At 41.3% G+C, this 15,053-nt stretch overlaps 1 protein-coding gene and 1 pseudogene across 1 annotated transcript; one reads left to right on the top strand and one right to left on the bottom strand.

Moving 5' to 3' along the window:
• Positions 1 to 4,811: 4,811 nt before the first annotated feature.
• LOC102862375 lies at positions 4,812 to 5,937 on the top strand (annotated as a pseudogene).
• A 7,183-nt stretch (positions 5,938 to 13,120) lies between these two features.
• LOC102856550 (protein phosphatase 1 regulatory subunit 3B-like) lies at positions 13,121 to 13,978 on the bottom strand. Its single transcript, XM_006884140.1, has one exon. The coding sequence runs from the start codon at positions 13,976 to 13,978 to the stop codon at positions 13,121 to 13,123; it is 858 nt and encodes a 285-aa protein (XP_006884202.1).
• Positions 13,979 to 15,053: the final 1,075 nt, after the last annotated feature.

Genomic DNA, 15,053 nt, shown 5'->3' with positions numbered 1-15,053 from the left:
ATTGTGTCTGTGAATATTCATAGAAGCTATATTCATAATGTTATTTTTGTTTGTGGCATTGAGTCGGAACCAACTCATAGCTAAACCTCCAGAGGATTTTTCAGAGGCAGTAAATCTTACAGAAGGAAATCACCCATCCTCCCAAGGAGCAGCCAGTGGATTTGAACCAAGTATCTTTGGGATTCAGCCCACCCTCTTACTAGTAGGTGACCAGGACTACCACACAGGAATGAAAAGTAGTAAATGATGCAATCATGGAACAACTTGGATGAGTCTCCAAGGAATAATGCTGAATGAAAAAAAGTCAACCCAAAAAAATTACACATGATCTTATTCCATTTATATTAATGAGGTTTATATGATCTCCTTTCTTGAATTGAAGAAATGAAGAAGAGATTGATCAGTGGTTGCCAGGACTCAACAAGGAGTGAGGGTGAGTAAAGGAAGTCAGCTGGATGTGACTGCAGAGGGCCAGCATGAGGGGTTTTGTGATGATAGGAACCTTCTCTATCCTGCCTGTTTCAATGTCATTATACAGGTTTTGACTTCGTATCAGTTTTGAAAAATGTTAGCACAGGGAGAAATTGAATAAAATGTACATGGTATCTCTTCATTATTTTTTAGAACTACATGTGAATTTATCTGATATTCATACCTTATAAAAAATTTATTTAAAAAGCATTAAGACTCCTGGGATTTAGTTTGATGCAAGTAATTGGAGTAAAATGTGTCCAAACATGGTGGAAGAAAATAATATACACTAACGATTGGAGAGAGTCCAAATAATTTGGTAACAATAATGCCATTTTTAAAATTTCTGTATTTCCCAGAATATTTGGTCCTCATAACAAATGCGCATGGAAACAGTGAATGATTTTATACATTTATTGCTACAGAATAATGAACAGAAATTGCCTCATCAAGTTGTTTTATTTATGTATGTGAATTTAAGGCATTCCTAAAAAATGAGTCAACTTAAATGAGTTTTTGTGTGAACAAGTCAACGACTTTTTGTGTGTGTGTGAAAAGAGATAATAATTATGCTTGATAAATATAACCAAAATCCTTTTGCACAATACAGAATTCAATAGCTGTGCTTTCTTCATCGAGCCTTTGTTTTCTTTTACAGGCTATCCTTGAACTCCATGTGCCAGTGGAGGAAGCAGGAGGCTCTCATCTCTGTTTCCAGATGAATTACCTCAGGAGTCTGAGGAGAGGGAAAGGGCTGTGATTTCCAGCTTCCTGTAGTTTTCACCTCGGACCTCTTTCTTTCTCTGTCACAAATTGTGTTTCACATGATACTTGTTTGAAAGACAAAGACCAAATGTTTAATAAAATGCTTGAAACCCACAAAATGGTGTAGTCTGAGTCACCATCCCACAAGACTGAGTTGTAGTTAGAGACACAGTATCTCTGTATTTCCTGGCTAAGAGGTAGTGAGCAGAGCTGGGAACCCTTCTCTTGTGCTTCATTTGCTATCAACGGAGGACTGCATATCTGAAGTTGCTCTTTGCCTGTCCTGACAAGGACAGAGTATGTCCCACCAAGGAACCCCTGGGTAGCACCAAACCATGTCACAGAAGAAAATTGAACCAGTGTAGGAAGGATTTAGGCATACAAAATGTTTCCACTGTCACTGTTCTTTCCAAGATCTTGTGCATGTGTGTGTGTGTCTTGCAAATTGAATGCTATGAGAATTAAAGCTGCAAGATGATCAGACAATAGGTCAATTGATTAGATAAGTGAACATTTCAAATTAACAAATACTTATTGAAGGTCATGGTCTTCTTGGTTACTTGCTATGCATCTGAGAGCTGGACAATAAGGACAGAATTACAGAAGAAGACTGATGCCTTTGAGCTGTGGTGTTGGAGAAGAGCACTGAACATCCCATGGAAGGCCAGGAGAACAAATGTATACATCTTGGAGAGGGTGCAGCTGGGGTGCTCTTCAGAGACAAGAATGATGAGACTTTGCCTCACATACTTCGGGCATGTTGCTAGGAGGAGCTTGGAGAAGGATATGATGCTGGGAAGGGTGGAAAGTAAGCAAAGGAGAGGAAGACGCTCAACCAGGTGGATTGACGTGGTGACTGCTACAATGGGCTCCTGTCAGGATGTGTGAGGATGGCACAGGATAGAACAGGGTTCAGATCTTTTGTCCATAGGGTTGCTCTGAATCTTAACTGATTCATGGCACCTAACAACAACGTTATTGCAGGTACAAATGTGGAAAGCCGTATATGAGAATACCTCTACTTCATTGCCGTCAAATTTGAACTGACTCATAATTGATCTTCCAGCAGGTTTTTGGGAGATGAGAGGAGATTTCTTGTCTTTTTCCTGTGGAGCTGCTGGTGGATTTCAACCAACAGAGGAGAACCACCTTTGCGTTAGCAGCACAACTCTTTATGGGCTACACCACCAGAGTTCCCAATGTTATTGTTGTTACGTGCTGTCAGTTGGAGCTGACTCATAGCTGGCCCTCCAGTAGGCTTTCAGAGGGTTTAAATTGGGCATAAGGAGATTGCCCATCCTTGGTTTACGGAGCAGCTGGTGGATTTCAACCACACGCCTTAGGGTTAGCCACTCAAATTTTTACCACTCGGTCACCATCGCTCACAGAGCTCCTAATAGTTCATGAAAATATTATGTAGCTATTTCAGTGTTTAGCTTAATACTAAGAAAGTGGATGGGTTTTACCAGATTATCATGCCTGGCAACAGGTTAAATCAGCCAAGACCACTTGGGTTGAAGGTAGAAGGGACTGTCAGGCAAACTCATGACACAATTATGGTCACATGGCAGTCAACTCAGTAGCTCCTGAAATATGTGCCGGTTGTGATTTGCATGATTCTCATTTTCCTGATGACTCTTTGGTATGAACACTGGAAGACTTAAGAGCTCTTTAGTGGTAACAGACTTCCTTTGGACATGTTGTGTAGTGTCAAGTAAATTCTGACTCACAGGGGCCCATGCAGCATAGGCCGTTCTTAGCCTATAGTCGTTATGGAAGCAAATAGTTAGGTCTTTTCTCCCTTTGAGAAACTTGTAGGTTTGAACTTCTGCCTTTCAGTTAACAGCCAAACACTTAACTATTATGCCTCCATGGCTCCTTTTAAACAATTGGAACGTCATAAAACCTCCTCAGTCCCTTCAGCGCTCATATTAGGATTTTATTGGCAATTCTGATCCATCAGTCTGTTGGCTATCTATGTAGCTATGAGTTGCAAATGACTCGATGGCACATAACCACAAGTTTTGTAAATAGAACAAAGGACCCTTCTTCCTAGTTCATTTTAGTCATTCGTCCATCTTAGTCTAGAAGCTCCATTGATACCTTTTGAGCAACATATTAACACACAACCCTTCACTGGCAATTACAAGGGAAGTGTACTGGCTTGGAATTGAACCACGGTCTCCCACATGAAAGGCATGAAGTCTACCTTTGAACCACAAGTCCAGCACCAGACTGATACCGAGGAAGCAACCAGGTTTTCTAGGTGAGTAACATACACCAAAGAATTGCATGTTCACAGAAAAAGGTGGATATATTTTTGTGTCTTCCCTTCTCCTGGGCATAGTGACAGAGGAAGTAGATAAAGGTTAAAAGTGGCCTGTGCTATGACAGGGTTTGATCCTTCTGGAAACAGGGAAAGCTCAGGCTGGGGGCCTGGTTTTCTCCTGACATGCTTCTGAAGTCCAAGCCCCATGGTAGATTCTCCTCATAAATTTCAGCCTGATGTCTGCATAGGCTCTCAGATACCTAAATGACAATCTGTGGTTCTTCATGGTTCACGTTCTTTGCCTCTTTAGAGGAAGCTTTTGAATTTTGAGCAGTGAGCTCATTCATGTCTCCCCTGTGGGCAGTATCTCCTCAGCATGAAGTTAGTTTATCTTAGTAAAACTAATTCTAGTTCTTAAAAAAAAAAAAAATAAAAAAAAAAATTCTAGTTCTTGAAGACAATCCTTGGAAAAAGGAAAAAAACCTGTGTTGTCTTCTTGTCTCTGACATTGACTAGCCCTGCGACTGTTTCCTAGGTATCTTTAATCCTAAATTACCAGCTGGAATGCTGCATTTTACAATGGCTCTAGTAAAGAGGGACAAGGCAATCTCCTCCTGGTTGCTTAGCTGTCTCTGAAAACCTGCAGGAGGGTCAGCTATGGGTCATTCCGACTTGAAGGTATACAACAATAACTTACAAAGATGTAAATAGGATATATAGAATGACTAAAGGTATATATCTGGTACTTTTTTTAAAAACATAATACTTTAAATTAATAAAATTAATTATGGATTGAGAAGTAGTGGTACATTCATACAATGGAATACTACGCAGCACTCTGGAGCAATGATTCTGTAAACTATCTAACTTGGGAGGGACTGGAGAGCATTATGCTGGGTGAACTAACTCAGTCCCACAAGGACAAATACTGTATAAACCCATTATTGTAGAATGAGTATGAGGATCCAAGGAGTGGCAGGAGAAGGGTGGAAATAGAGAGGTGAGGATGGGTGGGCAAGGTGTTAATCATCGGGTTGTACATTCGATGGGTGGGTGGCGTGAAGGAAATGGGAAGGATCTTTTATTAAAAACAATGTATTCAAATTATGTAGATAATTCAGAATAAAATTTAAAAAATAATTAGTCTCAAAAAGATGAAATAAAGATTATGATAATAAACTAATAGCTCCAAGAGAGAAAAAAAATAATATCCCCCCCTCCCCGCCTTGTGCATGGTCACGCTGGGCCTGGAATGGGGCCTTAAGTCTCCAGCTCTGCGCCCTCCACCTCCCACCGCCTGCAAATCATGGATCCTGACAAAGTGTGTGAGCTTCAGCCCTTCGTCAAGATGTGTAAGCAGGACCCGAGCGTTCTGCACAGCGAGGAAATGCACTTCATGAAGGAGAGGGTAGAGAAAGCATGGGTGGTAAAATACCACCTGCTACTCTTAAAGCTAAATCAGAAGACAATGCCAAGGAGGAAAACCCAGATAGCAAGTAGCCAGAGGAAGACCTAAAGACAGATGAGGAAGCAAGTGAGAAAGGTGACCTAGAATTGATGATGAAGTTGTGATTTAATCAGACACTGATGCCCCTCAGGAAATGGAGATGAAAATGTAGAGATAAACGTGATGATGGAGGAGGACAATGAGAAGACAGTGGCTGCCATTGATGCCCTAACTGATGGTGAGCTTCAGAAAGCCAATGACAGATGCCATCAGACTTGTTTAGCTATTCCGTATGCCAAGAAATCCAGTGTCTTCATCAAATTACAGAAGCCAAATTCTCCCCTTCAAGACTGTGGAAGAACCATTGAAATGAATTTTGATTCAGCTCAGCCATGTAAGTGGCGGGGGTGGGAGGAAACACAAAACTTCTGGGTCATTGGGAAGAAGCAGTACATGAACTTGCCCTTGCTGGTAAACTAGACTATGATGAAGAGGCAAGTGCAATACTGAAAGAAGTTCAATTAAGGGCCCAGAAAATTGCAGAACATGGAGAATGTAGAAACAAAATGTGAAGAGCAAGAGATCAAAGAGAGGACAGAAAGGGTTAAGAAGGCTCTTAAGAACATGAATGAGCCCAGAGGGAGGAAGAAGCCAGGTAACAAAGTGGTCAATATGGTGCTTTTCCAGGTGACTTTCCTGGAGGAATGCCTGGAATGGGAATGGCAGGTATGCCTGGCCACATTGAGATTCTTAGTGATTCAGAGATGTCACTTTGTGATAGTGATCGATTTTTAGTGATCCTGCAGCCATGCAGGATTCAGAAGTTATGGTGGTCTTCCAGAATCCAGAAAACCTGTCAAAATATCAGAGTAAATCCATGGTTATGAATCTCATCAGTAAATTGTCAGCCAAATTGGGAGGTCAAGCTCAATACTCATTTCACAAATGGAAAAGCAACCCAGCTACTCAATGGATATTTCATTAATACAAACCAGTGTACCCCTAATCTTCTTTTCAAGAAAGCTGGGCTGCTCTGAAGAGCATCCTGAATGCACTTGAGACATTTTGCAGGGGTTTGCTGTTAGATATTCATTCAGATAATGTTTTCCTATCAGGAATTCTGAACTTTGAACATTTTTTAAACCTTAAAAGCATCTGATACTTTAAAAACAGAGAGAGAAATGAATATGTTACCCGACTCTTAAATGTATTCTGAAAACTACTGGTATCCTTTGATTACTTTATTCCTCCTAGAAACACTGAGAATCTCTTCAGAAAGTCATTGACAGGAAAAGAATAAACTTTTCTTGTCAAGGAGTCAAGACTGTACACTGACATTCCTAACAGCATTATTCACAATTGCAAGAACAAGGAAACAGCCCAAGATAGCCAACCACAAACGAATGGATCGAGAAATTATGAAACATTCACACAATGGAATACTACTCAGCACATAGGAGCAATGATTTTGTAAATTATTACCTAACTCGGGAGGGACTAGAGAGTATTATGCTGAGTGAACTAACTCAGTTTCACAAGGACAAATATTGTATAAAACCATTATTGTAGAATAAGTATAAGGATCTGGAAGGGGGGAGTGGAGGAATGAGAATGTGTGGGAGGAGGGGAGTAATTAATAATGGAGTTGTACACTTTGATTGATGGGGGTGAAGGAAATTGGAAGAATCTGTTCTGGAAAACAATGTATTGGAATTTTGTAAATAATCTAGTATAATAGTAAAATTAAAACAATTTTACAAAAACAAGCCCCAGAACAAAAATGCTGACCCTTTCTTGGGTTTGAAAGTCTGTGAATCACACAGGAGAAGACTGCCCATCTTTCGTCCTTGGAGCGACTGATGGATTTGAACTTCAAGAGGCACTCAGCCTTTGGATTGCCAATACAACTGCCTATGGACCACACTACCAGTTTCCTTTTTGTCAGACAAGAGAAGTATGAAAAGATTAGTGGCAGAATTAAGGTCCGAACCTAGACTCCTGACCCCTAGTAACTTAAGAAACTTTCACAGCAAATAACATTGCTTTCCATGCTTAAAAAAGGATTTCCATAAAACTTACAACATCTCTAATTGAAGCTGGGTGGTTTTCTGGTTTGTGTTTTGTTTTGTTTTAGCACCAAGCATTGCCTTACACATAATAGATGAACAGTTAATGTTAAATGAATGATTCAGAAAGGCTGGTATTTGCTATTCTGAAGATATTGTTCTAGGAAAGTTTTTCTTTCTTTTTTTCTTTTAAATAAACTAAACATCTGATAATCGTAACAAACTGTGGCTGACTCTGAGAAGAATGGGAATCCCAGAACACTTGATCGTGCTAATGCGAAACCTATACTTGGACCAAGAGGCAGTCGTCAGAACAGAACAAGGGAACACTACATGGTTTAAATTTGGGAAGGGCGTACGCCAGGGATGCATCCTAGCTCCATATCTTTTCAACCTGTATGCAGAGCAGATTATCCGAGAGGCTGGGCTCTATGAGGAGAAATGTGGGGTCAAGATTGGTGGAAGATCTATCAACAATCTGCGTTATGCAGATGACACAACCCTGCTTGCTGAAACTGAGGAGGACCTGAAGCGCTTGCTGTAGAGGGTCAAGGACTGCAGCCTTCAATATGGACTGAGGCTCAATGTCAAGAAGACAAAGATTCTGACCACTGGACCAATTGGCAGCATCAGGATGGGTGGTGAAGAGATTGAGACTGTTCACAGTTTTAGTTTGCTTGGCTCCACAGTCAACTCTTAACACTAGTAGCCAGGAAATTAAAAGGTGCAATGCCATGGGAAAGTCTACTGTTAGGGACCTCTCCAAAGTACTGAAGAGCAACGGTCTCTCTCTGGAGACTAAGGTGCACCTGATACAGGCCTTAGTCTTTGCTATCCTTTGTTATGCATTAGAGTTGGATAGTGCCTAAGGAGGATAGGAGAATTGATGTCTTTTCGCTGTGGTGCTGGAGGAGAGTATTGAGGGTACTATGGACTTCTAGGAAAACAAAGAAACAAACAAACAGATTCATCCTGGAAAGGGTTAAACCGGGTGGCTCCCTGGAGGCAAGGATTCTGAGGCTCCACCTAACATACTATGGACATGTTGTAAGGAGGGTTCTGTCCTAGGAGAGGGACATCATGCTTGGTAGGGTGGAGGGAGAACACAGGAGGGGAAGGCCCTCTATGAGGTGGATTGATTCTGTGACTGGGGTAATTGGGATGGGTGTATCAGAGACAGTGTGATTGGCACAGGACAGAGCAGATTAGGGCTGTTGTACATAGGGTCACTATGAGTCGCAAGCGACTGGGCACTTAACAACAACAACAACAACAATAACAAACATCTGATAAGAAAAATTCTCACAAATTGACCTTAAGTGCTATGTAGTGATAAGGGAAAAGATGTTGTTGTTGTTATGGGGGGTGGGGGAGATACTCCATCTTAAATAGACTTCCATCAATATCTGAGGTTTTACTTTCCCTTTCTGTGAAGGCAAATAGTGAGTAGTGTTTATAAATGTAGGGAAATCTAGGTATATATGAGGTCTTTATCTCCTTATCAACTTTGACCCGCTCTACCCACTTACTGTGGATTGACTTACAGCAGATTGACTTTGGGTGGCAGGGGCTAGCCAACACTATTAATCACCAAAGGCAGTTTTCTCCATTCATCCCTTCTGTTGAATTTCAAAATTAAATGTTTCTGGAAATCTTATTTAAGATAAATATCCGGATATACAATGGAAAAAGGGGAGCCACCAGGAGCTGGCTAGTTATGTTGATTACGGAGTTTGATCAAGTAGTTAAAAGCTTGATAATGACTTAGTGGTGATAATCACTTGTGCTCTTCCCACTTCACTAACTTCCCTCTTTTTTGGAATATTGCAGTAAACGAATAGGCTAAGCCAAATATACGCTTCAAGAGCAAGGATTGATAGGAAGGAACAGGCCCTCGGGTCATTCAATATGGATGGCCTTGATCTTCTGCATCAGCCTTCACTGCCCTGACATCCTAGAAAACTGTCACCCTCTCCTGCTCCATGCCTTACAATTTAGCCCTGGAGTGTAATCTTTCTCCTTTGAAATGTAAATATTACATGTGGAAATAAACTGATTTATAATCTTTTAATCCCCTCCCTCTGACTTTAAGAACAGAAAGACAGGTTTCATTTTCGTTTTCTACATTTATTATATTTTTTTGCTTTTGAGATATAAACAAACCACTCACTTATACCACACAAAATAACATCCACTCTTGTGATTTTTAAAGTGCATTCCCCTTTAACTTTGTGTACAAAAATATTTGTCTTATTTTAAACATCTGGAAGTTTCTTGACGAGGCACTTTCAGGTATAATACGAATATAAGTTTTCAGTTCTACATTCACACTGAAGTAAAAGCGAAACAATGTCATCCACCGTGGCTGTGTTCTGGAGTCGTCACAGATCAGGCAGTCTCACTGTTAAGCAAAACCGTAAAAAAAGTTCACAGCTTTACAATGTAGGCTGAAGTGTTTCACAGGCACGACAAGCCTGGGACGACAGCTTTCCACTGCAGGCTGGAAGGTTCTGACTTCAGAGAGAAGCTAAGCTGCCATATGACTTCATATGACCTGGCCAGATCCCATCCTGTGTGACTTCCCCCTCTCTCTGCAATTAGTGATCACATCCGCGCGGGGAGAACATTAGCTATCAGGACTACCCAGGGCTGCTCTTGTCAACCACATCCGGATAAGGAATTCTATAAGTGGAAACTAATGAAAGAGGACCAAAGGCTCCATTCACTGTCTGTAGAGAGTTAAGAGCCAGAAAACGGGCTCTTCTGGAAAAAAATGAGTGAATGGAAATCCAAAGTCTGTAAAGATTCATTAAAATTAATAAAAAAATGAGCAAACACACACTTGCTTGACTTATAAGTATATGTAGCCCATTTAATGTCCAGCTGACCCATGCAATGCTTATTTTAAAAAAGCAAAAGAACAAAAAACATAAAGCATTCTCTCAGAAGTTAAAAATGTACAACTTTTAAAAGACTTATTGAAAGAACAGTGTTTCATCACCTTCGAAATGAAATCTTACACGTACAAAGTCTATGATTGACTTCTGAAATCATTTACTTCCTAGAGAAATGCAAAGCTCCCTTTTTTTGCATCACTCATGTTACAGGCGTCCCCTGTCCTCTAACAAAAATACTTGAAAACAAAACTCAGCCAAACACTTACTGTAAAAAACAAAACACTGAAAGTTTATTTAGTACATACATTTATGGAGCCCAGTTTATTTATTGCACCCAATTTGCAAATGTTTCCATTTTGGGCAATCAATTGCATCACTAAAATAAAACCGTTTCCTGTCTATGAACAAGTGCGTAATGGCAGGCTGGTCCTTCTGCGGCAATGCGGGATGGACAGAATGACTGGGGCCGTTTGTTGCCCCAACAAGCAACTAATGAAGGGCAAAACTACATGTGGGATTGCAATGAAGGCTCCATCTAAGAAGTCATTCATCCTTTGAGTGTGAAAGGCCTACCTACACACTGAGTGATGAAATATGGAGATCAAAGCAGGTCCGGAGGCCATCTGATGAGTATCAGGGGCCAGACTGGGTCCAAAGCAAAAAGGCAGGCAATGGTAGAAGGAGGGAGCAGTAAAGAAAGAAGAGCATTCTTCTGATACTGTCACCTCACCAAGTAGTAACACTGAGGAGAGAAGACAGGAACCAAGCTGCAAGCAGGTGAAGACTCGCCCGCTGCCCTGCCCGGTGCACTGAGCATCCAGGTGTGTGGGTTGGGGGCTGGCAACCAGTGCCCTTAGCAAAAATGCTGGGTGAGTTGGGAGCATGGAGGAGTAGGGGAAACATTTAAGGCTGTTTTGGAAGAGATAGTTATCACTGAGTTAGCATATTTCAAATTTTGACATGGGAATGTCTTAGGCTTTTGAGGAGTTACTCTACCGTCACTTGAGGCATTTTTCTATATAACATACAGTTAACTATTTTGTCACCCCTTACTCTGATAGCCTGTGAATCATTATGCATCTTATGCTATCCCTGAAAGGGGATGGGGCCTCTCAAAACCTACACTTACGACCTACACATGATCAGTTGATTTATACCGATTGTCTTAATCACTGAATTTCTAAAGTACCCTCTGTGGATCTGATAGAAAGTTAGAAAGTTTATTACATAAACACAATTTTGCCTTATTTTGGCATAACACAAAAAAATGTGACTTCCCCATACATGGCATTATCACATTACCCCAGTTGCCCCACGCACCTGGGAGAAGCACAACACAAAAACAAAGCACTAAATTACAGACTAGTAACAATCAGTTTTATGAACAGGGATTACATTAGATACTGTTTACTGCATTTAAAAACGCAAAAGACCTTAAAGTTCATAAAAAAGAAAGAGCACAATAAAACTCAGAGCCCGAATATTCCCATCCATGCCTGACACTGAGCCCTTAGGCCACGTTTACAAAGTGGAAGAAGCCATGAAGTGTTTCTAATTAATCTGGATAATTGAAGCAAAAGAAGACTCTTGACTTGGAGTCCAGTAGCTATGCCCCACATCCAGGCAACTGTGCATCCTTCTTCATTCTCTCTTCAGGAAAATTCTATAAGCTCAGGGGGAAAAAGAAAAAGAAAAGAAAGAAAAAAGGAGGAGAGAAAGGAGGAAAGAAACAACTAATGGGAAAAAAAGTCCCCAACCTACAAATAGACATGTAAAAATATATATTTTAAATCTCCTAAATACAAACCATTTCTACCCAGGAATAGTCTTGGGCTTGGTGGATTCATCTGACAATGAATGAGAGTCTCTTTTACAATAGCAACAGCCAACACACAGACTTTAATTCTCTAGGTCCAATATGGTTAGAACAATTAATCTCTGATATTTCAGAGCTGGTAAATACTTAAAATAGAATATGAGAACTTAGATAGGTTTTATTCCTCACACACCATAAATAATAAGAGCACCCACAACTCCAAGTCCCTGGGTGCGTGCCAAGTGTCCAGGATATGGTAAATCATAGCCAAAATAAAACCACACTTTCTGATGGCGTTGAGAATCGCTGGAATCAAAATGTCCACAGCACAGTATAAACGATGACTCTCCAGAAAAGAAGATCTGGAATCCTTTTGTGAAGAATGACATGCTTATGAACCAGTCGAACACGCTCAAAGCAGTCTTGTAACTGAGCTGACTGGCGAGTGAAGGTAAAAGTGAGTGCTTCAGACGCTCTCCTGGAGCCAAGAGGAGAAGCTAACCCTGTCCCATGCATGACTGTCCTGTCTTGTCACAGCCCTGCAATCTGTAACCCTGGACAGGGACCAGTCACTAGATAACAGGGGTTTTGGTGTGTTATTTTTTTGTTTCTCACTGGGACACTAATATAGGTATCAGGGAAAAGGAGGAGGAAATGTGGGTCAGCCTCAGGCTCATTTGCTTTATAATGTTTTCCTGAACATCAGATGAGCTGCATAAAAAAAAAAAAAAAAGCAAAACAGAGGGGGAGAGGGGGGAAGGAGCTAATCTCATCTCTCTTACCTACCAATTGTAAAGCGGTAATAGAAATGTGCAAGGTCAGACCAGTGACACAGGGATCAAGTGTGAAGTGTGTGTAGATGTGGAACAGCAGCACCAACACGTAAGAGAAGCCTGGCTGGGTCGAGGATGCTGGAAGACGAGTGACGAGGAATTGAGGTGAGGTGGCTGGGACTGAGTGACACCTGTAGGTGACTTTTTCATCCCAGATGGGTGGTGTAGGTCCTCTGGGTATCCCAGACACGTCCCTGATGGCTTCAATCAGGCCCTGATCTGTAGCACCACTGCATATGTCGGGCCTTGTTTATCTGTAGACCTCCCAGCACCATCCACTCTGATCCTTGGGACTGACATGGGCCCCCATGTGGACCAGTACACCACATACATCACCCAGCGTACCCTCCGAGGGAATGAATATGATGAAACCGACTCTGTTATATAAATCTGACTGGATTTGCTGGCTTAAGGCAAAAAGTGAACAGGATCCTTTATTTAAAAAAAAAATTATGCCTGATGGCAGTTCAACTTTACCCTTTATTTGGTTTCATCTGCATCCCACTGTGACTGGACTAAGGCTTGTTTGTATACAGGCTCAGCCATACACCAGTCACTAATAGTAGGGCCCTAGCTTTTCATATCCAAAATAACTAGGCCACTCTGGGAACAGACCGTAGGAACATCGAGGGCTTCCAAACTGGTCAAAGGCTATTCCAAAATCTGGTCCATTCTGTGGCTCGACCAGGCCCTGAGTAGATTTTAATTCAGCCCGGATGATCTTATAGTTATTGCCTTTGTTGCTGTCCCAGTATGTCTGCCCATTGCACTCATAGCACACAGCAAACTCCATTCTTTCGTAAGACTGGATTTTCTCAGGCAAGTTAATGTCAAAGGAGAATGTGTCCTTGTCTGAACCAGCATAAGTGTCCTTCACATACTGACAAGGATAGTCTGTGAAGCTTTTCCAAGTGTTGAATGTCATTCTTATTTTCACAGTCTTCTCAAATGCAAGGTTCTGCACCTTCACTGTACCTGAAATGACTCTGTCTTTCAGCACACAGTTTTCAAGGCAGACGTGGTCAGTCTGAAGTCTTTTTCTTAAGTCCAGGTAATCTGCAGAAGGCTGTGAGAAATCCAGAACAAAGCTCTCACTCTCTGCTGTCGTCAAACTCACAATGTTGTCTAGAAGTTTGGTGATGTTGAACGGAATATCTAATGGGTCATCAAATTCTGAGAACACTTTGACCATTGTCAGGGCCAGTCCTTGGTTGTCTGCAAAGGACACCCGCTTTTTCACCTTTCTCTCCTGCACAGCTGGGGCCACCATTCCATTGGCTTCTTTCTTGCTGCTCAGCTGAATACAGGGCCTCAGAGGTTTGCTTGGTTTTGATGAGATCTGGAAGGTGAACTTCTCTCTGCGCAACGAAGGGGCCATGCAGTTGTACCTGCATTCTATGTCCACAGCCATCATTGGGCTAGATGAATAGGCTAGAACCCTGGCAGAAAGAGAATTAAAAAAAAAGATGTCAGACAGATGTTAAATACACCATTCCTCCAGAGATTGGCAAGCAATGGGCTGTCCCTTTCACCTCTGCTCACATGGCTTAGGGTCATATAGGTAGTCCCCAGGTTTGTAATTGTGGCTTTATAATTCATAGGTAAGCAAACAGGCTGTATATTTATGAAAATTTCTTAGTTATAACAAAGCATCTTGAGGGAATGAGTCACTGGGCCTGGGAGCTCACTCAAGACTGTAGTCATGGGACATCAAGGTCAATGTAGTCCACCAAGACAATGTTCCACATTCCTATTTTAATGAGGTGTTTCTTGAGGTCTTAAAAGCTTAGAAGCAGACATTAAAGGTACAGCCTCTAGCTCTTCCCTTCTGGAGCAAGAAAGTGTGAAGAAAATAAAAGACTGTTACTGCAAAGAATGAACAGTTCTTGAGAACATCAGTCTCCACAACACTGAGACCAGAAAAACTAGGTGGTGCCCAGCTACAGCTGCTGCCAGTTCTGAAAAGGATCACAACAGACAGTTCTAGATCATTTGGAAAATTGCAGTCAAGATTATAAAACTAAAAATCATAAAAAAGACCACTCTCACTGCCTTCATAGAGCCTGGTAGAACCCCAGAGACAAGGCCCTTAGTGAGCCATCAGATGTGGAGCTTAAATCATCCCCATGACTTTCAGCCAAACAATAGACAATAAAAGGTGATCAGTAGCAACAGGAAGGAATATAGCCCTTAGAATAAATAACTACACAGATTAAAAGTGCAGCATTTGCCCAGGGAGAAAGTTCAGAGGGCAAGAAAAAGAGGAAGGAACAGATAACAGAGAACACGTTGAGGAAGTTAAAATGTGGGTATTGTAATCAACATCACAAAATATAATGTGAATGAATTGTGGGATAGAAAACCAACTTTCTATGCAAACTTTCAAGCACAAAAAATGCTCAAAATCCCTAGCCCTAAGAGAGATGCAAATTAAAACAACTATGAGATATCATCTCACCCCAGTCAAAATAGCAAAATTTAACAGAACA

This window comes from Elephantulus edwardii, unplaced genomic scaffold, assembly GCF_000299155.1.
Source record: "Elephantulus edwardii isolate Elephantulus edwardi_28Jun2011 unplaced genomic scaffold, EleEdw1.0 scaffold00031, whole genome shotgun sequence".
NCBI lineage: Eukaryota > Metazoa > Chordata > Mammalia > Macroscelidea > Macroscelididae > Elephantulus > Elephantulus edwardii.
The sequence above is the reverse complement of the archived record's forward strand: the minus strand, read 5'-3'. Positions and strand labels throughout refer to the sequence as shown.

Bases quoted from the DNA above. Each gene is read 5' to 3' on its own strand.
- LOC102856550 (XM_006884140.1), bottom strand. From the start codon at position 13,978: ATGATGGCTGTGGACATAGAATGCAGGTACAACTGCATGGCCCCTTCG.